This window comes from Podarcis liolepis (genome assembly GCF_965112155.1).
Source record: "Podarcis liolepis genome assembly, chromosome: 3".
Classification (NCBI taxonomy): domain Eukaryota; kingdom Metazoa; phylum Chordata; class Lepidosauria; order Squamata; family Lacertidae; genus Podarcis; species Podarcis liolepis.
In genome coordinates, this window is record NC_139557.1 from 116,101,584 (window position 1) to 116,125,091 (window position 23,508).

The 23,508-nt window shown below is 44.7% G+C and overlaps 1 protein-coding gene and 2 long non-coding RNA genes across 5 annotated transcripts; 2 read left to right on the plus strand and 1 right to left on the minus strand.

The window, feature by feature from the left end:
* On the plus strand, positions 1 to 3,799 carry LOC310702851. Its single transcript, XR_014523704.1, has 3 exons — positions 1 to 1,521; positions 1,935 to 2,325; positions 3,753 to 3,799. It is a non-coding gene; the product is annotated as an uncharacterized lncRNA (long non-coding RNA).
* Positions 2,109 to 23,457, minus strand: PUS10 (pseudouridine synthase 10). Of its 3 annotated transcripts, none has more exons than XM_083494505.1 (18): positions 23,308 to 23,457; positions 20,681 to 20,829; positions 19,404 to 19,667; positions 18,757 to 18,843; positions 18,289 to 18,323; positions 17,436 to 17,547; positions 17,039 to 17,100; positions 16,480 to 16,525; positions 15,868 to 15,932; positions 14,949 to 15,034; positions 14,605 to 14,730; positions 13,593 to 13,649; positions 13,038 to 13,114; positions 10,221 to 10,276; positions 7,706 to 7,823; positions 4,187 to 4,329; positions 3,100 to 3,199; positions 2,109 to 2,297 (listed from the first exon to the last, which is right to left on the minus strand). In XM_083494505.1, the coding sequence occupies exons 2-18, from the start codon at positions 20,816 to 20,818 to the stop codon at positions 2,256 to 2,258; spliced, it is 1,614 nt and encodes a 537-aa protein (XP_083350631.1). In that variant the 5' UTR covers positions 20,819 to 20,829; positions 23,308 to 23,457; the 3' UTR covers positions 2,109 to 2,255. The 3 variants fall into 3 exon arrangements, with proteins under 3 accessions (XP_083350631.1, XP_083350633.1, XP_083350632.1); XM_083494507.1 differs by lacking the exon at positions 23,308 to 23,457 and adding an exon at positions 21,629 to 21,679; XM_083494506.1 differs by lacking the exons at positions 2,109 to 2,297; positions 3,100 to 3,199; positions 23,308 to 23,457 and adding an exon at positions 21,786 to 21,930 and having other exon boundaries at positions 4,189 to 4,329; positions 7,689 to 7,823.
* LOC310702996 lies at positions 10,255 to 11,676 on the plus strand. Its single transcript, XR_014523875.1, has 2 exons — positions 10,255 to 10,606; positions 10,853 to 11,676. It is a non-coding gene; the product is annotated as an uncharacterized lncRNA (long non-coding RNA).
* Positions 23,458 to 23,508: the final 51 nt, after the last annotated feature.

A 23,508-nucleotide genomic window follows, 5' to 3' on the forward strand; every position in this document is an offset into this window, starting at 1 on the left:
GAACACTCAAGAGAGAGAATTTTTTAATAAAAGTTTATTTTCTTAGTAAAAATAAAACTCGGAAAATTTTGGGGGGTACAGTTGCCTCTCACATTAAAACATCATTCATTATTATATCACACTATCCTTTCTTCCCCATTACATAATTCTGGCCAAATACCACTTTCTGAAGAGAAAGGGGTGGCTATGGATTGATTTAGAATTACGGCGTGTCCTTGCAAAAGGGTAAGCAAATCTTCCTCTACTATTAATAGGATATACAGTTATTCAGGGCTGCCTTTACATTGGTACAGATCCAAGATTGCTGCTGCAATCCCATGCAGACTAAAATATCTGAACTCAGCGGGACTTACTTCCAAGTAAACATGCACAGGATTATTTCCTTGTACAATCTGCGCTGAATGGCATCAGCTCACCCAGAAGTACCAGAATCCTGACAATCATTGCACTATGACTGGAATTGTATTGTGAACAAACACAAACCAATGTGTTGCAAAATGTAACTACCTACAAAAATGCAAATCTAACACGTGGGCTAATAACTGTTAATGAATATATAACCGGTTAAGATGTCATTCAAAATATACAAATAAGCCATTTCAAAATGATGTATGTATCATACAACACATCTCACAAAATATACAAGTAACTACAAGTTGTTAACTGTATCAGAGTCAAACAATGAATCAATATAATCGGTTATGATCTTACAAAATATACAAGTAACTATAAGTTGTTAAGCAGCTGCACTATCCAGTGAGCACTGATCCAATAGCATAATCCCTACTAGTATGAATATTTCATTGATAATTATTCGCTGATGAAGACTTTATTCCGAAACAGTTGAATGATTCTGGATCTACTGTCCTTTTGAGACTTTTGTGAGACGTCTTCCTTTGAGAGACGGCTTGGCATTCCTCACTATTCATTGATCTGTTTGATTCTTTGTTTGACTCTGATACAATTAACAACTTGTAGTTACTTGTATATTTTGTGAGATGTGTTGTATAAGATATACATCATTTTGAAATGGCTTATTCGTATATTTTGAATGACATCAGAACCGATTATATATTCACTAACAGTTATTAGCCAGTGTGTTGCGTTTGCATTTTTGTAGATTAGAATTACCGTATTTTTTGCTCTATAAGACTCACTTTTCCCCTGCTAAAAAGTAAGGGGAAATGTGTGTGCGTCTTATGGAGCGAATGCAGGCTGCGCAGCTATCCCAGAAGCCAGAAGAGCAAGAGGGATTGCTGCTTTCACTGAGTAGCAATCCCTCTTGCTGTTCTGGCTTCTGAGATTCAGAATATTTTTCTTCTTGTTTTCCTCCTCCAAAAACTAGGTGCGTCTTGTGGTCTGGTGCGTCTAATAGAGCGAAAAATACAGTATATTGTGACAGGTCTCAGATGATCAGAGGACAGATGGCAACTCATTTTTAGCTATTTAATAGAGAACCAAAGCCTGCAGAAAGATCCAGAGGGACGCCATTTGGCAACCCAGTGAGAGCAGAGTTCGCAGGCTGTGAGGGTTTGATTAGCTGCTTGTGCGTGAAAACGTGCTCCCTCAGAGTTTGTGCGACCCCACAAACCTCCGTGTGTGACGGAGCTCCTCAGACATGTCTGCTCTAGTCACTAGTAGAGTCCGACAGTGGCTGTCTGCGGAAGCGTTTCCAGCAAAGAAGTTCCTTAACGGAAACGCGTCTCCTGGACTCACGGCGTGACAGTTTCCTGCGAGGTGTGGGTCTCCCTATGGGAGACTCCGATACCTCCCCACTGTTCTCGCTGGAAGCCTCCCTGAGCCCTCCCTCCTGCTCGCATTCCCTCAGAGACCCACTCCTCCCCCTGCTGGTCCCTGCTTCAGCAGTTGAGTCTCTTTCATCCTGCCTGAGTCCCTCCACCACCTGATGCTCTGATGGCAGTTCCCTGACACAGGCTGTGGGAACAGAGAACTCTGCTCTTATTTCCAAAGATATGTTCTGAGAGATCATGTTATCTTAGCAGCACAACCAATTCCGCTGGCTGTCGTTGGAGATATATGCATTTACAAAGTGGTCAAAGTACCAGACGTTCTTCATTATAACATATATTTTTTTAGTTTTTTTAAAAAAATAGATCAACATGATCTAAAAAAAGGTAACAAATTTTTTGGAAAGCAAACCAGCTTACAAAAAACCCCGGAGCCCATTCTGCTGTAACCAGTCACTGACAAGACTGTCGCCCCTTCGTTCTCCACATCTTGAAAGTTAAACCTTCTCATTTATCATCCAGAGCTGGAGGCCAGTCAACATCCACTGACTGCAGAGAGAAGGAAACAAATGCAAGGGTTAAATCACAAATGGGAGACTCCCACTTGTTAATATAGCATATATGGCTCTCTAGCCAGAAAACGGGTGGCGCTGTGGGTTAAACCACAGAGCCTAGGACTTGCCGATCAGAAGGTCGGTGATTCAAATCCCCGTGATGGGGTGAGCTCCGATTGCTCAGTCCCTGCTCCTGCCAACCTAGCAGTTCAAAAGCACGTCAAAGTGCAAGTAGATAAATAGGTACCGCTCCGGCGGGAAGGTAAACGGCGTTTCCGTGCGCTGCTCTGGTTCGCCAGAAGCGGCTTAGTCATGCTGGTCACATGACCTGGAAGCTGTACGCCGGCGCCAGTATGGTGTAGTGGTTAAGAGCAGTAGTCACGTAATCTGGGAAACCGGGTTCATGTCTCCGCTCCTCCACATGCAGCTGCTGGGTGACCTTGGGCCAGTCACACTTCTGTGAAGTCTCTCAGCCCCACTCACCTCACAGAGTGTTTGTTGTGGGGGAGGAAGGGAAAGGAGAATGTTAGCCGCTTTGAGACTCCTGAAGGGGAGTGAAAGGCGGGATATCAAATCCAAACTCTTCTTCTTCTTCTTCTTCTCCCTCGGCCAAGAAAGCGAGATGAGCGCCAGAGTCGGACACGACTGGACCTAATGGTCAGGGGTCCCTTTACCTTTAGCCAGAAAATGGCTGAAATGGCATATGAGGGCATGGATGGGTCATAATTTTATACCTGGAAGTATCACGACAATTCCATGATTGTCACTACAAAGAGGAACAAGGAGGTAGCACTCACTTCTACGTCCAGCTCCAAGATGTCAGCGGTTGTGCCCAAGAGCGTACCAATGTTCGGCTTGGTTCTTCCAAAGTCTCCATGAACAAACTCTTTAATGTAACTAGATTGCCATTAAGGACGAAATGAGAAGGGTCGGAAGACCCCACAAATCTTGAACGGTGGGGGGGCGGGCAAAGGATGGGCTGGCGCTCAGTGATAGAGCATCTGTTTTGCACGCAGAAGGCGCCAAGCTCATTCCCCAGCATCATCACACAGGGCCAGCAAAGGCTCCTGCTGGAGAGCGGCTGCCAGTCAGTGTTGGCACTATTGGGCTGGATGGACCCATGGGATGTCTTTGCATAAGGCAGCTTCCAAAAGGGCACAGTGTGTGGAGCCCAGAAAGGGAGTGTGGCTTGTTCATTAACATTCACCATTGGTCCTGCAGCACTAGACCAGGTGGGTGGGCTGTACCCCAAACTGGGGTTGTGTGTACGCTGTGTGTTTCACTAATCACTCTGCAAAACCTTGCCCCAAGAAACACTGGATTCTGCAGCCTACACACGGCATGGAAATTCAGAAAGCTTGTTATTCTGACCTTCCTCCAAGGAGTTCAGGGTGGTGTATATGGTGCGGGTTTGGGGGGGGGCACTGTGACGCGAGTTACAAAATGCAAGCGTTAAATCACAAATGGGAGACTCCCACTTGTTAATATAGCATATATGGATCTCTAGCCAGAAAACGGGTGGCGCTGTGGGTTAAACCACAGACCTAGGACTTGCCGATCAGAAGGTCACGGTTCGAATCCCCGCGACGGGGTGAGCTCCCGTTGCTCGGTCCCTGCTCCTGCCAACCTAGCAGTTCGAAAGCATGTCAAAGTGCAAGTAGATAAATAGGTACCGCTCCAGCGGGAAGGTAAACTGTGTTTCCGTGCGCTGCTCTGGTTTGCCAGAAGTGGCTTAGTCATGCTGGCCACATGACCTGGAAGCTGTACGCCGGCTCCCTCGGCCAGTAAAGTGAGATGAGCGCCGCAACCCCAGAGTCGTCCGCAACTGGACCTAATGGTCAGGGGTCCCTTTACCTTTACCTTACTGTGGCTCAAAAAGGATACGTCCCAGCCTGTGTCTTCAGATGGAGACGGAAATGATGCTCATCTATGTACTCCGACTGCATGGTGTATATGACACGAACCCTGACGGCTAGCGGTCGCCGGTGGAGGACACGCAGTGGAGTTTTTTGATCAAGCTTTAATTCCTGTCCAATAAATCAAAAAACAAACAAGCAGAAATGCAGAACATTAAGTACAGCAGATACACGAGGAAATATAAAATTGTTTCTGCGCTGCAAAAACCCTCATGCCACTGAGTTATAGGGCACATAGCTGTGCTATATATCTCTTACCAGTTATGACAGAAGACTTCTTGCCCTCGCCCTCCCAGTCCAAATACCAAACCAATGGAAACGATAACTTCAGTGTTTGGAAGGTGATATTGCAATTAAGCACATCTCTGTATGCTAACGTAAGTGGATCAGGAATCCACAGGCCGTGGGTGTCAACAGTAAGTCCAAATCTGCAAACACGAGCATGGCCGAAACTAGAGATGTCAGATAAATTTGATTCAGTTTGCCTTTACGGTTAACCTATCTAAATCATACTTCTGTAAACAGTAAGTTACCCGAAGCACCGCCGAATCTTCAAAATTCACACTTCTCTGAATTCTGCAGGGCAGTTCTCTAGCCAAAGCAATGCATACTTTGTGCACATAAACTAGGTATGTAAATGAAAGCAACATGCAAAAAAGTATTGCTTTTTCGGGGAACTGCTTCGCAAAAATGTGCATATCAGGCAAAACTACATAGGAATATGTGTATATTAGGAGAAATTTGCACTAAAGCACTGGTGAATTTTCATTCATGCGGGGGGGGGGGTCAAAATGAACTTAAATGTGGGAAAAGAAGAAACTACCATTGACAAATACATTCATCCCTAGCCAACAATGAACATACACCTTATTTTCATGAACTGACTTTTGCACAACTTCGGAAAGCTTTTACAAAGTTACGAACAAATACAATAAACTCTGCTTATAGAGATGGGAGACACAGAGGCATACCAACAAACGAACATGTTTGCATTAGGGGATGTCTTGAAGTAGAGGACCTTATGCATTCTATTTTGCACTGCCCCTTATATTATGAAGCAAGAGAAAGATTTTTAGCACCTATAATGACAAGGTCCCCTGGCCAGAACCCCTATGACATGATTTTATATCTCCTTGCAGACATAGATAAGTATGTGACCTGGCGTGTAGCACTCTTTGCAACTGCCGCTGAGAAAATTAGAGCAAATTATATAGCCAAGGTAGCCACCAACTGTAAAGGAGATGAATTTATTTGACCCTATCTACATCAAGCTATATTTTATCCTTATCACCAAACCTCTCCATTCTTAAGGAAATCGGGCCTGAGTGCTCACTGGAAGGACAGATCCTGAAGCTGAGGCTCCAATACTTTGGCCACCTCATGAGAAGAGAAGACTCCCTGGAAAAGACCCTGATGTTGGGAAAGATGGAGGGCACAAGGAGAAGGGGACGACAGAGGGCGAGATGGTTGGACAGTGTTCTCGAAGCTACAAACATGAGTCTGACCAAACTGCGAGAGGCAGTGGAAGACAGGTGTGCCTGGCATGCTCTGGTCCATGGGGTCACGAAGAGTCGGACATGACTAAACGACTAAACAACAACAACAAATTCCAAGTCCAACATTCAACCTACTATACTCTGTTGTCTCCCTTGCCACAATGTGCAGTCTGCAATGACCTGGCTGCCTGTGTCTTCCTGTCTAATGGGAGGAATTTTGCCACATTAACAAGAGCACACAGGGAGCAAAACAGGCACCTTGCAGGAAGGAAGGCACTTCTGTAGGCAGAACCCTCACAGAGATTGTACTCTATTGTGCAACTGTAGTGTAAGACAGGGCCTGCACAGAGATGTGAGCCCAAGGGTCATGCAGAGGCCGTGGAAAATCTGAGTGGGAGTAGAATTCAGTTTCCCTTCTTCTGAAGAATAAAAATACAGAGGAAAAAATGAGATTATTGTGTAGCCCTTACTGGTTGTGAAGCTATGCTTAAAACTGGGCTGGGCAATTTCTAGTGAAATCTCAAAAAGGCTGGTTACAGGGGCCGAATAAGAGGTTTCTCATGGCTGGGCCTGCGGCATAATTAGCAAAGCCAGAATAAGTTCTGAAAACTTAGAAGTCAAATCAAGACGTGTTCAACGTGCAACGTGAATTGATATGGGTTTTGCACTCCCTGGGTGCCTAGTTTGAAATTTAGACTTATTTATTCTCCTGAATCAGGAATGTATATGCCCGCAGAGCAACGAGAAGAATTGAGATAGTATACCGTATATTGCCGATACAGTCAACTCAAAGGATGTCACATAGAGGAGGGAGAAAGGTTGTTTTCTGCTGCTCCAGAGAAGCGGACACGGAGCAATGGATCCAAACTACAAGAAAGAAGATTCCACCTAAACATTAGGAAGAACTTCCTGACAGTAAGAGCTGTTCGACAGTGGAATTTGCTGCCAAGGAGTGTGGTGGAGTCTCCTTCTTTGGAGGTCTTTAAGCAGAGGCTTGACAACCATGTCAGGAGTGCTCTGATAGTGTTTCCTGCTTGGCAGGGGGTTGGACTCGATGGCCCTTGTGGTCTCTTCCAACTCTATGATTCTATGATTCTATGATTCTAACTCTGGTTTCCCCGTGTTATGATTTTAGATTCTGGAGAAACATGCAGATGGACATTCCCACCACACAATGCCCATCTTTCGCACATTAGCAGAGAATGGCATATGTCAGATATTACGGGCATTATAGTAAGATCTGTTAACAGCACACACAGTCAGAGCACGCAAAAATCTCATCCCTGGTTACTCCAAAGTTCTCTGTGTCTCAGCAAAAGGGCGTTTGTTTCTGCTACAGTTATACAATTGCCAGTCAGAGTCCTTGCTCATCTACTGGTAAGAAAGAAAGAAAGAAAGAAAGAAAGAAAGAAAGAAAGAAAGGTAGATCACTGGCGTCTTTTAATTTCGTGACTGCTGTATGGAAGTGAGAGCTGGACCATAAAGGCGGCTGATTGCCGAAGAATTGATGCTTTTGAATTCTGGTGCTGGAGGAGACTCTTGAGAGTCCCATGGACTGCAAGAAGATCAAACCTATCCATTCTGAAGGAAATCAGCCCTGAGTGCTCACTGGAAGGACAGATCCTGAAGCTGAGGCTCCAATACTTTGGCCACCTCATGAGAAGAGAAAACTCCCTGGAAAAGACCCTGATGTTGGGAAAGATGAAGGGTGCAAGGAGAAGGGGACGACAGAGGACGAGATGGTTGAACAGTGTTCTCAAAGCTACCAGCATGAGTTTGACCAAACTAGGGGAGGCAGTGGAAGACAGGAGTGCCTGGCGTGCTCTGGTCCATGGGGTCACGAAGAGTCGGACACGACTAAACGACTAAACCACAACAACAGATCTCTGGCTGATTTGCTGTAGAGCCTGATCTACTTTCTGCTGCCCACCCGGGTCGTGCACAATGAAAACAACAAACAAATGTGATAAATACCACCCCAGACACGCAACCTTCATGTTGTCTAGAAGCTCAATGTCTTCATTCCGGATGGCTTTTTCTGTCCATATTAAGGCACTGTAAGTTTTGGTCTTCGCTTCCTCGCCTTCTTTCATGTGCCCAATGGCCTCTCTGAAAGACAAGCAAATAAATGGGCAACATCCACAGGAATCTGAAAGGTGAAAGGACTCCTCAACAGTTCCGGTATATCTTTATGAATGGCTTGGGTGGGTGTGTGTGTGTGTGTGTGTGTGTGTGAGAGAGAGAGAGAGAGAGAGAGAGAGAGAGAGAGAGAGAGAACCTTCTCTCTTTCCCCCATCCTGCAGGGTACAGTGATACCTCGGGTTACGTACGCTTCAGGTTACAGACTCCGCTAACCCAGAAATAGTACCTCGGGTTAAGAATTTTGCTTCAGGATGAGAACAGAAATCATGTGGTGGCAGCGGGAGGCCCCATTAGCTAAAGTGGTGCTTTAGGTTAAGAACAGTTTCAGGTTAAGAACGGACCTCCAGAACGAATTAGGTTCTTAACCCGAGGTACCGCTGTAGTGTAATGCCTGTAGGCAGGGCTGTGGCTACATAGGCATTCTGCACCCAGAGATTCCTGGTTCTGCAACCAGAATAAATTAGGGAAGTAAAGTAGGGCTGCACTGTTTAAAACAATTAATTGGTTCACAAAATGACTTTATAAACACACACACATTTTTTTATAAAAAAAAAAAAAGTGGCCAGGTTAATTGGTTAGTATACTTTCTTTTAAAAAGTAAAATAAAAATATAAGCGCTAATAAAAATCGCAGGGTTTAAAAAGACAGAACAGAGGGGAATGCCTGTAAGACAATGCCTCCTACAGCATATGTATATATTCTTTGCTCATATGCACATTTGATTAATGAATTGCAGAATCCACTGAAATCATATAATAAATAATAATGAATGCTTTCTTTAATGGAGTGAGAGCCCTAAACCAAGGCAAATTCCCCTACACTTGTTTTTCTGTGTGCGTAATTTGAATCTCACCCCCACCCTCCACCAACAGAAGGACTGCTTAGCCCCTCCTCTTCTGGCTTCTGAAATTTCGCTAGGGACTAGGAACTTGCTTTTTTTAAAAAAAAAAAATCTCCATAATGTGTGTGACTATGCAACACGTTCACAGCTATGAAAAAGGAGTATGTTGGACATGCCTTGCTTTAATTAGGACAGCTGAGCTATACTGAGGGCTCAATTTCTGTTACAGATCACAAAGGCCCAGCTCTGGAATCCATTTACAATCTCGGCTTCGAAATATGTGAAACGAAATCCTGCAATGTAATGGAAGCTCTGCCTTCTGCCTCTTATCTCCCTCTAAGGGCAACTGCTGTGGGCAGAGGATCAAACTGCGATTGTATTATACCATTTCTGGACAGGTGACTAGAAGGATACTGTTGAAGGAAACAGTTTACCGTATTTTTTGCTCTATAGGACGCACTTTTCCCCCTCCAAAAATTAAGGGGAAATGTGTGTGCGTCCTATAGAGCGAACGCAGGCTGTGCGGCTAAGCCCAAAGCCAGAACAGGGAGATGGAGTGCTGTGCAGCACTCCGTCTCACTGTTCTAGCTTGGGGAAGGCTGCGCAAAGCCTCCGAAGGGCAGCGGGGTGCCTTCACCCCGCTGCCCTGCGGAGGCTACAAAGGCTGTCCCCGAAGCCTCAAGCCTTTGGAGTTCAGCGGGAACTCACGCTGCGCTCCAAAGGCTTTGGGTCAGCGAAAGGAACCCAAAGCCTTTGGAGCGCAGAGCGAGGTCCCGCTGCGCTCCAAAGGCTTCAGGGATCTTTGAGGCTGGCGGTGGGGGAAAGCAGCGCTTCCCTCCACTGCCAGTCCCACAAGCTCGGGGACAGCGGCAAGGCTGCGCGCAGCCTTTGCGCTGTTCCCTGACCTGCTCTTTGGGGCTGGCGGTGGGGGAAAGCAGTGCTTCCCCCCGCCAGCCCCAAAGAGCAGGTCGAAAGGAACCTGAAGCCTGTGGAGCCCAGCAGGAACTCCTGCCATGCTCCAGAGGCTTCGGGTTGCCTTCACTGAAGCCTGGAGAGCGAGAGGGGTCAGTGCGCACTGACCCCTCTCGCTCTCCAGGCTTCCAAGGTGGCCGCCTGAAGCCTCCCGAGTGCAGCGGTAACTCCCACTGTGCTCCGGAGGCTTTGGGTGAATACACCTTGAACGCACATTGTTTTAGAGGGGGAGAACAAGGAAAACATTTTTTTTCCTGTTCTCCCCCTCCTATGGTCCGTCCTATGGTCCGGTGCGTCCTATAGAGCGAAAAATACGGTAGTTTGTTTTGCCTGTTCCAAATCCTCCCAAATCAGAGCTTTCTTTGGGCGTGCTTCTAGGATGGCAGAATCACCCTGTTGTTGTTGCTGCTGCTGCTTCTACTGCCATTTTGAAAGTGCTTCACAGAGATGGCGCAAGGTTGGGAAAGGGTTAACACACCCAGGTTACGGCCTCAAATTCCCTGCTTTCCCACACACCAAAATAAGCTTTATTCAAGTACCAAAACACTGACCTGGTGACAAGCTGCAGATCACGAACTTGGACTTTGTCTGAAGAGTTATTTATTATCTATAAACGAACAAACAAAGATTACCTCAGCCTCATCTGACTGTTTAAAATTTAAAAAGATTCCAGGGTTTTGCAGTTAAAAAACAGAAAGGCAATGGCAGTTCCCTCATACAATGGTTTGAGAAGAAACTGCCTTTTTTCTGGGAGGAAGAAATAGCCAGAACCAGTGAAAGTGCCCAATTTTTGTTCTGCTTTTTAAAAAAAGCTCTAATCTAAATACAAAGTGCTGGTGGCCGCAGTGTGTAGAGCACAGCTTTCCAAACTTCTCATGTTGGTGACACACTTGTTAGACGTGCATCATTTCATGACACAATAATTCAGTTTTACTAGGTAACCAGAGTCAAAATAAAAAAATTCCTTCCAGTAGCACCTTAAAGACCAACTAAGTTAGTTCTTGGTATGAGCTTTTGTGTGCATGCACACTTCTTCAGATACCACTTCTTCGTATCTGAAGAAGTGTGCATGCACACGAAAGCTCATACCAAGAACTAACTTAGTTGGTCTTTAAGGTGCTACTGGAAGGAATTTTTTTATTTTCACTATGGCAGACCAACACGGCTACCTATCTGTAACTAGGTAACCAGAGGTTAAACTAACCCCTTTCTGGTCCTGGGAGGAGCGCAGGGAGCGTTCACACAACACACCAACACACTAATGTTTCGTGACACACAGTTTGGAAAGCTCTGACGCAGAGTGTTGGGCTAGGAGTGGGGAGACTTGGGTTCAAATCTCCCACGTTCCACTACCTTCCGACCCATCACAGAGTTACTGCAAGGATAACACTTGCTGGAACTGTGCAAACTTTCTTGAGCTCCCTGATAGAAGAACAGGACTAAGACCTGACTTCTTTAACCAAAAATAAATTAGATGAAGTTATAAAATAGCGAACAGTAAGCATGAATCAAATCACAACGCTGAACAGCTCTTACTCCTTAAAATATTTAGACTGCATCTTGATACAAGTCAGCCAACAACTCAGTGTATTGCTTGCCATCTCTAACCTGTGCGTATCTGAAGCCAGCGCTGTTAACCTCTACCTTTCTCATTGATAACCCTTTCATCAATCGGCAGCCGTGGGAGCATCTGAAGGAGCGTCTCCACCCCCATCGTCCTGCCCAGACACTGAGGTCCAGCTCTGAGGGCCTTCTGGTGGTTCCCTCCCTGCGAGAAGTGAGGTTGCAGGGAAGCAGGCAGAGGGCCTTCTCAGTAGTTGTGCCTGCCCTGTGGAACACCCTCCCATCAGATATCAAGGAAATAAACAACTATCTGACTTTTAGAAGACATCCGAAGGCAGCCCTTTTTAGGGAAGTTTTTAATGTTTGATGTTTTATCGTGTTTTTAATATTCTGTTGGGAGCCACCCAGAGTGGCTGGGGAAACCCAACCAGATGGGCGGGGTATGTATGTATGTATAAATATTGTGCCATTCGTTCACTGGACATCCAGACCTTTAGCAAATTCTGTATCCTACCAACTTTTTCTCCCTTAAAACTATGCCATCGAAATGCCCACGTAATACTTCATTATTAGGCCGGTTTTGTGTAGCATTTGTATATCCCTCTAACTTGCTATTGGACTCAGAACTTTCTCAGGAGGTCTCCCACCCAGGGACTCTTTAGCTTCAAAAAAGTGGTCGCATCCTATGCTTCCAGATCATGTCCTGGGAATCGTTGGAAGGTGAACAAATGTTATCAAAGGAGGAAGGTTTTACTACAGAATTGTATTTTAAAAAAACTGCCTGGGAAAAAAACTTCAACGAATAATACTCTAAATCCCAAAATAGTAAAAACAACAACAAAAAAACCAGTTTGTATTAAGGGTAGTTTTGGGAAAACCTGTAGAGTAATGTACCGTATTGGCCTGAATATAAGCCGCACCTTTAAAATTGGAGGGGAAACAAGAAAAAATACCCAAATGTAAGCTGCTTCATTCCTTGCGGCTCCTGGTTGCATACTGGGGGGGTGGGGGAGCTGCGCTGTGTTGCCAACGGCCTTCCCCCTTCCTCGCTCTCTCCCTTCCCGGCCTTGGGGGAGAGGACGGGGGATTACGCACGGGGCGGATGCCGCTTTGCCGCACTCCTGGCTGCATACCGTAAGGTCGCGAATATAAGCCACACTTTAACTTTTCACGGACGGAATTTGGGGAAGAAGTGAGGTATTAAAAATTGTAATCCGATTCCCTGAGCGTGACTGGGTAAATTCCACAGAACCCTGAATACAGCGGTACCTCAGGTTACAGACGCTTCAGGTTACAGACTCCGCTAACCCAGAAATAGTACCTCAGGTTAAGAACTTTGCTTCAGGATGAGAACAGAAATTGCATGGTGGCGGCGCAGCGGGAGGCCCCATTAGCTAAAGTGGTGCTTTAGGTTAAGAACGGATCTTTAGAACGAATTAAGTTCTTAACCCGAGGTACCACTGTATCAGGGAGGCTAACTTTCCACTTTTCTTACTATTCTTTTATAAGAGGCGTTGGTATGTGCAAGGCACCGGTCTTAATGGATTGGCAGGATCTGTAAGAAGCCACAGCCCCTTAGATATCCTGACCCCAAGGTGGTTAGGGCCTCAAAAGGAAACAGCCAGGACTTTGGGAGGAAAGGGTCAAGTCTTGTGTCTTGATGCCCTAAAAAAGGTTTCAATCACAGACGGGTAGCCGTGCTCGTTTCTTGCAACAAAAACCACAAAGAGTTTTGTGGCAGCTTAAAAGTGGCTTTGCAGACCACCTGCCAGTGTGCCATTTCCAACACCTTGAAAGCCATTTACCTGTTGAAGCTCCTTCATTTCCTCTGCAGCCAAGCGGACTTTCCGAGGATTCACGAGCTCAATCGCGAAGGGCCTTCCTGTCAAGGTTGCAGCGACCATGATGTGCAGTGGGGGGAAATGAGGACAGGGAGTTGCAAGTGACTGCATAATAAGATATCCACAGATATTTTGGGGGAAGTAAAAGGGGGGGGGGAGGAAAGGAAAACACTCTATTTGCAGGGCCTTGAAATGCTTTTACTTATCTTTGTAAACAGCTCTGGGAGCCCATTTTGGGGTGCAAAAGCCATAAATAATAAGGCATTTCTAAATCCTTGAATTTGTGCTGCCAGCACAAAAACTGTATGAAACTTTTAGAACGTGAAATCTAATTGCTACACAGATATTTGAATGCAAGGTGCTGGCACTATTCTGAACCACCACCAGAGGGCACTGTCTGCTTAAGGGGCACATACCAGCTTGTGCCATTGACAGCGCAATCCTTCTGAATCCAATGGGGCTTACTCCCGGGTAAGTGAGTTTTTAGGATTACAGACTTAGGCTGCAAGACAAGCTTACCTTTGCCCAGTGTTCTCACATCCACGTCTTCTCTTCCGGAGGAAGAAAAATTAAAACCTTCGAAACAGGAAGGAAAAGGTTGGCTGAACTTGCTAACTCACAAATGCCAGTATCCTTTCCACACAACCCCGAGACCCTGTTTCAGGACTCCACGTCTTGGGGTCAAACAAAAAAAGTGCTCTTAGCTCCATTCTATAGTTTCTGAGCACAATTCAAAGTGTTGGTGTTGACCTTTAAAGCCCTAAACGGCCTCGGTCCTGTATACCTGAAGGAGCGTCTCCACCCCCATCGTTCAGCCCGGACGCTGAGGTCCAGCGCCGAGGGTCTTCTGGCAAGAAGCAAAGCTACAGGGAACCAGGCAGAGGGCCTTCTCGGTGGTGGCACCCGCCTGTGGAATGCCCTTCCATCAGATGTCAAACAGATCAATAACTACCTGACATTTAGAAAACATCTGAAGGCAGCCCAGTTCAGGGAAGTTTTTAATGTGTGACATTTTGATGTATTTTTAATCTTTGTTGGAAGCCGCCCAGAGTGGCTGGGGAAACCCAGCCAGATAGGCGGGGTACAAATAATAAATTAATTATAATAATAATAATAATAATAATAATTATTATTATTATTAAGCCCCTGTAAGAGCAACGCTAATGGGGAACCCATCTATGGTGTGGACAGGGAACAGTACGGATATGTGAGCCACCTTGTTGCATGGGGACAAGTGGAGAGGTAGTCCAAAAACGAGCCATTAGATTTTTCTACAGGTAGGTTTTTACCCAGAAAGAAAGGCTTCTCCAGAACAAAAATGCCACCCAACCTCTTGGCAAAAGTAGGTTAAGGAGGGAGTACAAACAGGTGATTCTAGGAAGGGCGTTCCAGGATGTGGGCACTACCACTAAAAAGGCCACGCCCTGAATGTAACTTTCCATCAAATAGATTTTGGGTGGCTTGATTAAGTTATGCATGGAAGACATGCAGGTATACGGACGCGCACTAAGTGCATACAGAAAGCACTCACTGTCTGCTTTGAAGGCAGCCATGAGATGTTCTGAGATCAGTTCTTCGACGGAAGACTCCATCTTCCTCTCTCCATCTATAATCCAGGGAGTCTGGGGTAACGTTCTTGAATATTTGTTATATCTTCCTGTAAAGGAAACAGAGGGTATTTAGTATCCTGTAAGTTTTGCAAAAGTAGCAAATAACGTGTTTTTTACTTGAAGCAGGGGAAACAAACAGCACAGCACTATTTATTAATTTATGCACCCACTTAATGCCAAAATAGGCTTCTAAGTTTTTTACAAGTATATTAAGAAATGACTGCGAGGAGTGGGGGGAAGACCCACTATATATTTATGTATTTACCGGCAACGAAGATGGCCCCATTGGTACACTGAATGTCGACAGCTGTGCAAGGCTCCTTGGGTGAAGTCAGAGGACACTGAAAGTGTCTGTATAGGAGAAAATAAAGGAGCGAGCTATTAAAAACACACGACAAGACCCTGGCAGGGTGAAAGAGAGAGAAAATGGCCTCAGATGTATATTACAGTAAGCCATAAAGCTACCTCAGAGGTTAAAAGCCTAGGAAAACAGGAGAGATATTTGCCTGGTGCCTAACTGCCATGACTTAAACACAGGTATGGGCCCCTGGGGTGAGAGTTGACAAGCAAGGTGTTGTAGCTGAAAAGGCCCTCACCCCCGGATGGTGGAGCTACTTGGAGGAAGAGGAACAAGACATTAGACCCCTTGGTTTTCTGAAATTCAGTAAGTCCTGCATAAGATTCGACTGAATCAGTATCAGAGGGGCTTGTGCAGAACTTCAGAAAGCAGAAGGATCTAATGCCTTGTTTCTTTGCCCATATCCAGTAATTTGATGTCCTTATCAGAGTTCAAGCTATGCCCATGTTGAAGAATTGGAAACGAAGTGTTAGCTGTTTTCCGAGACTACCTTTCTCTAAAGCCAGAAATTGAAATACTGGATTTGCTTCATTCTCAGTTGCCCCAGAATGCATTCAACTGCAATTACTGTCAGAGAGAGAGAGAGACCTGTCAGAAATCACACAACTGAGACACACAGTGGCCAACAGATACATACATGAACAGCTGAAATCACAGTGAACAAAATGCAGAAGCCACACCCATTTAGACTCAGAATGTATTAACCCACTTACTTATTACTTCCAGGTTTATATGACATTTTCACCTGTAACAGTTCACTTTGCTCTTTGATTTTCCTGATAAATTCCCATACACCAAGGTTAAAATAGGTTCAGAGCTCACTTACTTAATAAAATCTTCTTCGCTGATCATATCCAAAGCCTTAACCACAGCCATTCTGGTGAAGACAGACTGCAAATGAATAAAGTATCAGGTATTTCGAAAACAATTCCTCTGTTTAATTCACTTCAGCTGTGTCAATGGAGTGTCGTTTCGCAGAAACTGTTTCTCTGATACTGTTATTTTAATTAATACTTAATTGTTATTTTGGGCTGCAACACTTAGCTGCCCCAATGTCCCACTGAATCCAGCAGGACTTACTTCTGAACATATATTGGATTGCACTGTTAATCAGAATCTTGTCCATCACCTTGGGAAGTTTTATTACAGAAATATGTTAATACATTTTGTCGTAATTTTTTTTGATTCTAACTGTAAGGTGCTTTGGAAACCAATCTTAGCTGGGAAATAAGTTTTAGAACTCACACACAGTGAGGATGTAATCCAAATCCAGGGGGGAAATCCCACAAGAACAGAAAAAAATGAATAATCGCTTTACTACACAGTATAAGGAGGGAGGAAGGAAGAACAATAACAAGTTTGTGATGGCTTGTGACCCTACTAAATTCTGATCTTGCAAAAAAATGGGAAAGGGAATAATTTCCCAGAAATCACTTACCTGCTTGTTCTTTTCTTGTTTGAAGCAACTTGGACATGCTGAGGCTCTAAATGGAAAAACAAACAGCATTTAATTGTTTGAAAACTTTTTTTAGACATGGTGTCAGAACAGATTCAGTGAGGACAAGGTTGCAAAGGCCTATGCAGCTGGTGTCTAAGTCAGAGAGCATCCACCAAGAAGATCTTTCCTCTCCTTCCTGACATCAAAACATTGGCTGCTTCTTGGGTACAGATATCCCTCTCTGGATATTGCGTCTAATGTTAATCGAAGGTGCTGCCTATTCTGGGTGGATGCCTGACAGTGTGCATGAAGGTCCTGGGCTGTCCAGCTGACAAGACCCACCCCCTTGGCTGGGCTGATGTGGTCCAAAGGAAAGCAGAGCCATACATTTGGCACCAGCCTGGCTGCAGGAGTTGCCGGAAGGAGGCGTACAAGGCGCCATCCAACCGTCTTAGGGAATCCACGCTGGATTTGTGCAGGAGTTACTCCTTAGCCTTTTCTCCTCCCAAAGATGTCCCTGTGAATGTACAACGCCGTTATTCATTACATCCCAACTTACAGGAAATGGCAGTCCTCGTCTGTTTCTGGATGAGCGAAGACCACGCTGACTTCAAACAGGCTCTGAGTCGCAATTTAAAAGACAGTGGAAAGTTATTGTTTAATTCGGTAGTGGAAATGTAACATTCTCCCATTCCCTTCTGAAGTCTTGAACTCTGTTTGGGTACCTGCCTGAAACTCTCTCCCTCGCTTTAGCTCTGCACAAAGAAAACGAGCTTGTCAGGAGGAAAGGTTCTTCCCTCGCCCTGAAATTTTCCATGTGCAGGGATAATTAAACTTTTTTTTTTTTAATTTAGAGGAGGATTCAACCACCCATGCACCATTCTGAAGTGGTGCAGACCAGGCACAGAAGGGCCATGACAATAAAACACTGTTGAAGTTATATAGTTATACAATACCTTTCCATCAGCAGGGACCCCCAATTGCTCCAGGAACAGGGGGTGAATAATCCATTTGTATGCTTCCTTTAGCTGAACAAGGTCTTCTTTTTCTGCTAAAAAATCCTGTTTCCTAAATGATTTTTAAAAGTAAGACTCAGCATCTTAAATCAAGCAGGAGGAGTGGGGGAGGGGGAGAGAATTCAATCAATTCTGTTTAGTTTCAAAATACTCATTTCAATCGATAGTTTTGAAATTGTACCTCTACTCTCAAGAATTTTATAACCCAAAGTACTAACAGCAACTAGAATACATGTTGTAACATTTGCTAATGGAAGGACCTGCCAGCAAGAAAGAGGAAATGACTAATTAAAAAGGGCAATTCAGTAATGCTGTGACTGGAGCAAAAAACCCACAACTGATTAGAAGTTTAAAAAGAAAGGGGCAAGGATGAAATGCCTAATTAAAGTATCAGCTGGTGTGAGAAGCAAGGCCTCTACTGAATGGGACTTGCTTTTCATTAAATATTATGTTAGGACCTTGCCTGCAAAGATGCGCTTTTGTGGGATTGTTGTGGGGGAATTTAGCACTATGTGTAACAACCGTGATGCTTCTCCTTCCAGCTCAGTGCAGGAACAACAATGGATCAGTGGTGCTAAGAGGCTTTAGTATTATGACAATAAACTGGGTAGGGCAATCTGCGGAGTTAACTGCCAAGGGAAGAGGATGAGATATTCTACATTACCCCCTCTCAATACAATTCCCCGCACACGCCTACCAAGCACACACCAAGAGAGAACAATACAGTGCCAGTGGCATTTGAAAACTTAGCACACAAGGCAGGATGGAAAAGATCCCACCAGGAAGTACTCACTCCATTTCCTCTTTTACTAGCAACCATGCTGCATGCTTCAGGCATGGACCGAGAAAAAACAGAAAAATGAAAGAGAAAGGGGGGGGGCAGAGAGAGAGAGAGAGAGAGAGAGAGAGAAGTGGTAAATGAAATGGCTTCATAACCTTCTCATCTAACTAGCTGAGAAAACCCAGACCAAGATCGGCTACTTTCACAGGAATCAAAGCCACACAGGATACACAACATCAGACGTGGCCAATTCTCCCCCACCAATTCAAAAAGCCAAGCTTCAGATCAGCCTAGCCCAATTTGCCCTCCCTCTCACTCACCCCTCGCCCAATTGCTACTGGCCATGTATTGCTGGATGCCACACATGGTGTATTTCCTAACAGGCGAAAACAAGGTAAGTTTTTTAACCACCCCTGCCCCCCTTCCTTCTCAACGAAGGCCATACTCAGAGCACAAACAAAGGCACAAGCAAATACTCACCTCCCTTACAGATAACTGTGGGGGGAAAGAGACTGAAAACACAAAGCTGGTAAACTGGTATTCAGAAGAATTAATCTTGTGGCACACCTGAAAAACAATGAACTATGTTTATTATTGTTATTTAAATATAAATACACACACACACCGCTATGCAATTTAAAAAGTTCTCAAAGCAATTGCACCTTGTACAAGAAGGCTTACAAACATGTTTGAATAAAATTGTTTTACATTCTCATCAAGGACAAGCTTCCCTATGTAGATGTGCTTGCTTCTACCAAAGGAATTCTTCTGTGTAGTCAGGACAGCTCACTAACAGTCCCACTGCCTGCATGCTTACTTGAAAGTTAAGTTCCACTGTGTTCGTTGGGGCTAGCTCCCAAGTAAGCATGTGTACAATTGCAGCCTAAATGAGATTTCAGCAAGGAAAGTTCAGTAAAACCCTTAGAGGTATACAACTAAGTTTTAATCGCAGTAGACCCATCGAAATTAATGAACATGATTAAGTTAGGTTCATCTATTTCAATGGGTCAACTCTGAATAAGACTTAGCTGAATGCCACCCACTACATGCATGCTGTATACGTGTACATCCATGGGAAATGCTGCAGTTTTTTTCAACAGTAAAACTACCAACCAGCTGACACTTACCGCTTTGACAAAATCCATCTCACAGAGCTCTTGCAGAATTCCCAGGCAGATGCTACACACAGCTGGCCTTAAGTTCTCATCACCACCAGCAGTTCTATCATTCTCCGCATTAGGTACCTGGTGGCTTCCATTTGAGGTCTGTTCCTCCCCTTCTTTGACACTATCCAGTTTGATTCGCTTATAGGGAGGATTTGCTGTTTCACAAGGTAATTTGTTCTCCTCTGTAGTGTTCTCCAGAAACTCATGCAGTTCGCTAAGCAACTCCTGATCGATAAAGGAAGCAGAGTAAAACTTGGTAGGTATAAGGGTGCCAGGGGTGGCTTCAGCATGTACTGTGAGCCCAACAGCCAGGTGTCCTGAAATCAACAGCTCCTGTAAATGCGCAACAGTCTTTCAACAGAGAATAATGTCAAATAATCTGTTGCCTTGCAAATTAATGTGGATCTGCTAAGCAATTAAAAAGGTCTTTGATATTGTAGTCCTGTGCATATTTAGGTAGGGGTTAGACTCACTGAACTTTGTGGGACTTAGTTTTGAGTAAATGTTTATAGGATTCGTATCCTATGTACATTGGTATCATACATGTTTTGAGTAAATGTGCTTAAAATTTTATATATGGATATTATATGATGGCCTACACTTGAAACACCTAATGCAGGTTTGGCGAGGAAGAAGAGGAGGAGTAAATGTGCACAGGATAGTATCATAAAAGTGACACCAGAAGTGAGAAGAGGAAGTGCACTTGTTCTTAGGAACATAGGAAACTGCCTTATAATTAGTCAGGTCAATGGTCTATCTAGCTCAGTACTGTCTATGCGGAGTGGCAGTGGCTTTCCAGGGTTTCAGACAGGGGGCATTCCCAGTCCTAACTGGAGATGCTGGGGACTGAACCTTGGACCTACTGTATGCAAGGCAGATGGTCTACCACTGTGTCATAGTCCTTCCTCAGAGCTGCAGGTCTTTCCTATACTTCTTAGACAGATAATGGGGAAGAATGTGGACTGGACTTCTGGGTAGGTGGAAGACACAGGGGAACTGGAGAAAGTATATGATGGAGGGAAAGAAGACAACAATGGATTTTAAATAGGTCGACAGCTGTTTGTTGTTCCTCATTTTGGGGTTCTGCAATTTTTGTCTCCCCACTCCAAATGCCCCAGCCTCCTTTCATTCCCCAAGAATATGCCTCTTGCTTTGAAAGGAAGACCAGGATCAGAGAGATCTGAAAATGAATTAAAACCACCCCATCATTATCATAATGTACTTCAATTTAATCAAACCTTATAGGGTCGCCTGTACAAATCCTGAGATCCTATCCGGCAAAACCTGAAAATACAACGCGGGCATGCTCCAAAATTCAGTAACTTCTGAGCAATAGACTTGTCCTTTTCAGACAGTGCAGTTGTGCTGGTGCTCATGCTGGTGAAGCCTGTATTTGAAGAGAAAAACCATCAGCAGAAACACTACTGCAGCAGGCTGGAGAGTGAGAATTGAGGGAACATTCATTAAAATAGCACAGCAGTAATTCCAAAGGGAGGACACAGAGATGCTGAGGACCATTCAGAAAAGAATAATAATGAGCATGTTCCCATGTATGAAATCATTTATGATTACTAGAAACCAAAGAACTAAATCTGGGCCACTGCCAGTATGAATTGCCTTATACTGAGACTATTGGTGTATTTAGCTCAGTATAGTGGTACCTTGGGTTACATATGCTTCAGGTTACAGACTCCGCTAACCCAGAAAAATTACCTCAGGTTAAGAACTTTACTTCAGGATGAGAACAGAAATCGTGTAGCGGCAGTGCAGCAGCAGCAGGAGGCCCCATTAGCTAAATTGGTGCTTCAGGTTAAGAACAGTTTCAGGTTAAGAACAGACCTCCAGAACCAATTAAGTTCTTAACCCGAGGTACCACTGTACTGTCTATGCTAAATGGCACCTTCTCCCCAGAGTGTCAAGCAAGGGGTATTCCCAGCCCTGCCTGGAAATCCCATTGAGGACCGAGACGGGGGCGTTCTGCATGCAATGCAGCTGTTGGACCACTGAGCTGTGGCCCTTCCCTTCTTCCTGCACTGTATTTTTCCTGCACTGAAGAATACCACTCCCGTCTCCTCTTTCCACTTCCACCGCCACTGGAGTTTCCGCTACTTAGGCCATCATCACTATCTGGTATCACAAGCCATACTATTCTAACGCTTAAATTCTACGATGAAAACCACATTTACCTAAGAGCAAGCCTCGACTTGCTTTCGAGTAAACATGAGCATAGGGTTGCGCACTACCTCTCTCAGATCTTGCTAAAAGCAACTCACTGCGCCCAAATAGCTTAAAGAACCCCCCACCCCTCCAGTCCTAAGAAGCCGAGGTTATTTTCCAGCTCACCTGCCTCTTTTCGCTTGCCAAATATAAAAAAAAAAACTATGGGGGAACCATTCACCCGTTGCACCCTCGGTCCGCGCATCGATGAGTTCCGCTCTCGTAGGGAAAGAAAGGGGAAGAGAAAAGGAAACAGCATCCCAGAAACAAGAGTTCCGCCTCCAAGTTGCGGCGGCCTCCTGTCGAGCCCATAGGGTACCAAGCCTCTAAAGGCTTTCCGACCTATACTTCCGGATCCCAACAGCCGTTCCGTCGTGAGTGGCCGTGCTTTGGAAAACATATTGTTGCCCCTCCCGCAATAAAAACGAAACAAAGCAACTATAGGCTTGGTTCCAGTAGTAGATAGGTAGCCGTGTTGGTCTGCCATAGTCAAAATAAAAAAATTCCTTCCAGTAGCACCTTAAAGACCAACTAAGTTAGTTCTTGGTATGAGCTTTCGTGTGCATGCACACTTCTTCAGATATAGGCTTCGTTGAAAGACACTGTTCCATGTTGGCCGAGCTCCAGAACTCAGGCGTCGCACCCCATTAAATGGCAATAGCTAACAGTCTGAATAAACTTTGAATAATGAAGAAGATAAAAAACGGGGCATTTGATGTGCGGTGGGAGAAAAACATTTAAAAAACACACACATTAAAATCGGGTAAAAACATCGGGAAAACGCAGGGCCGGATTTAGGTTTGATGAGGCTCTAAGCTAATGAAGGTAACGGGGCTCTTTCTATGTCCAGCTGTCCTTTGTCAACAACAAATTGTCACTGGTTTTTTTTGCGTTGAATATATGCTATATGGTAATTTATGGATCTAAGAGACATCACCTTGCCAGCAAAGGTCCCTATAGTTAAAGCTATGGTTTTCCCAGTAGTGATGTATGGAAGTGAGAGCTGGACCATAAATGCGGCTGATTGCCGAAGAATTGATGCTTTTGAATTCTGGTGCTGGAGGAGACTCTTGAGAGTCCCATGGACTGCAAGAAGATCAAACCGATCCATTCTGAAGGAAATCAGCCCTGAGTGCTCACTGGAAGGACAGATCCTGAAGCTGAGGCTCCAAGACTTTGGCCACCTCATGAGAAGAGAAGACTCCCTGGAAAAGACCCTGATGTTGGGAAAGATGGAGGGCACAAGGAGAAGGGGACGACAGAGGACGAGATGGCTGGACAGTGTTCTCAAAGCTACCAGCATGAGTTTGACCAAACTGTGGGAGGCAGTGGAAGACAGAAGTGCCTGGCGTGCTCTGGTCCATGGGGTCATGAAGAGTCGGGCACGACTAAACAACAACAAATACCTGTAGATATCTAAAGCCATTTGCACATAACAAAATACACATTTTATCAAAGTAATTGTTGAACTGAAATACAGTTATGAAGAAGCATATTAATAGTGAAATAATTATTAAGCTGTAACTTAAAATTCATCTCTATAGAAACACAACTTACAAAGACTCATAATTTAGTCTTTAGAAACTTGCTATAACATTGTTAATGAAATAATAATTTTAGGTTTTATTTTATTTGTTTTTTATCTTACATTTTGGAAATGTACATCCAGGTGTTTTTTCCCCTTTAATTTTTTGGGGGGGTCCCCAAGAGAGTGGGGTCCTAAGCTATAGCTTGTTTAGCTTCTACGTAAATCCGGCCCTGGGAAAAACGTGCAAAATATGTATTCATCGGTAGCCAAGCGGGGGCGATTGCGTTCCTTTGCTTTCGCCCGGCCTCCTTCCGCGCGCAC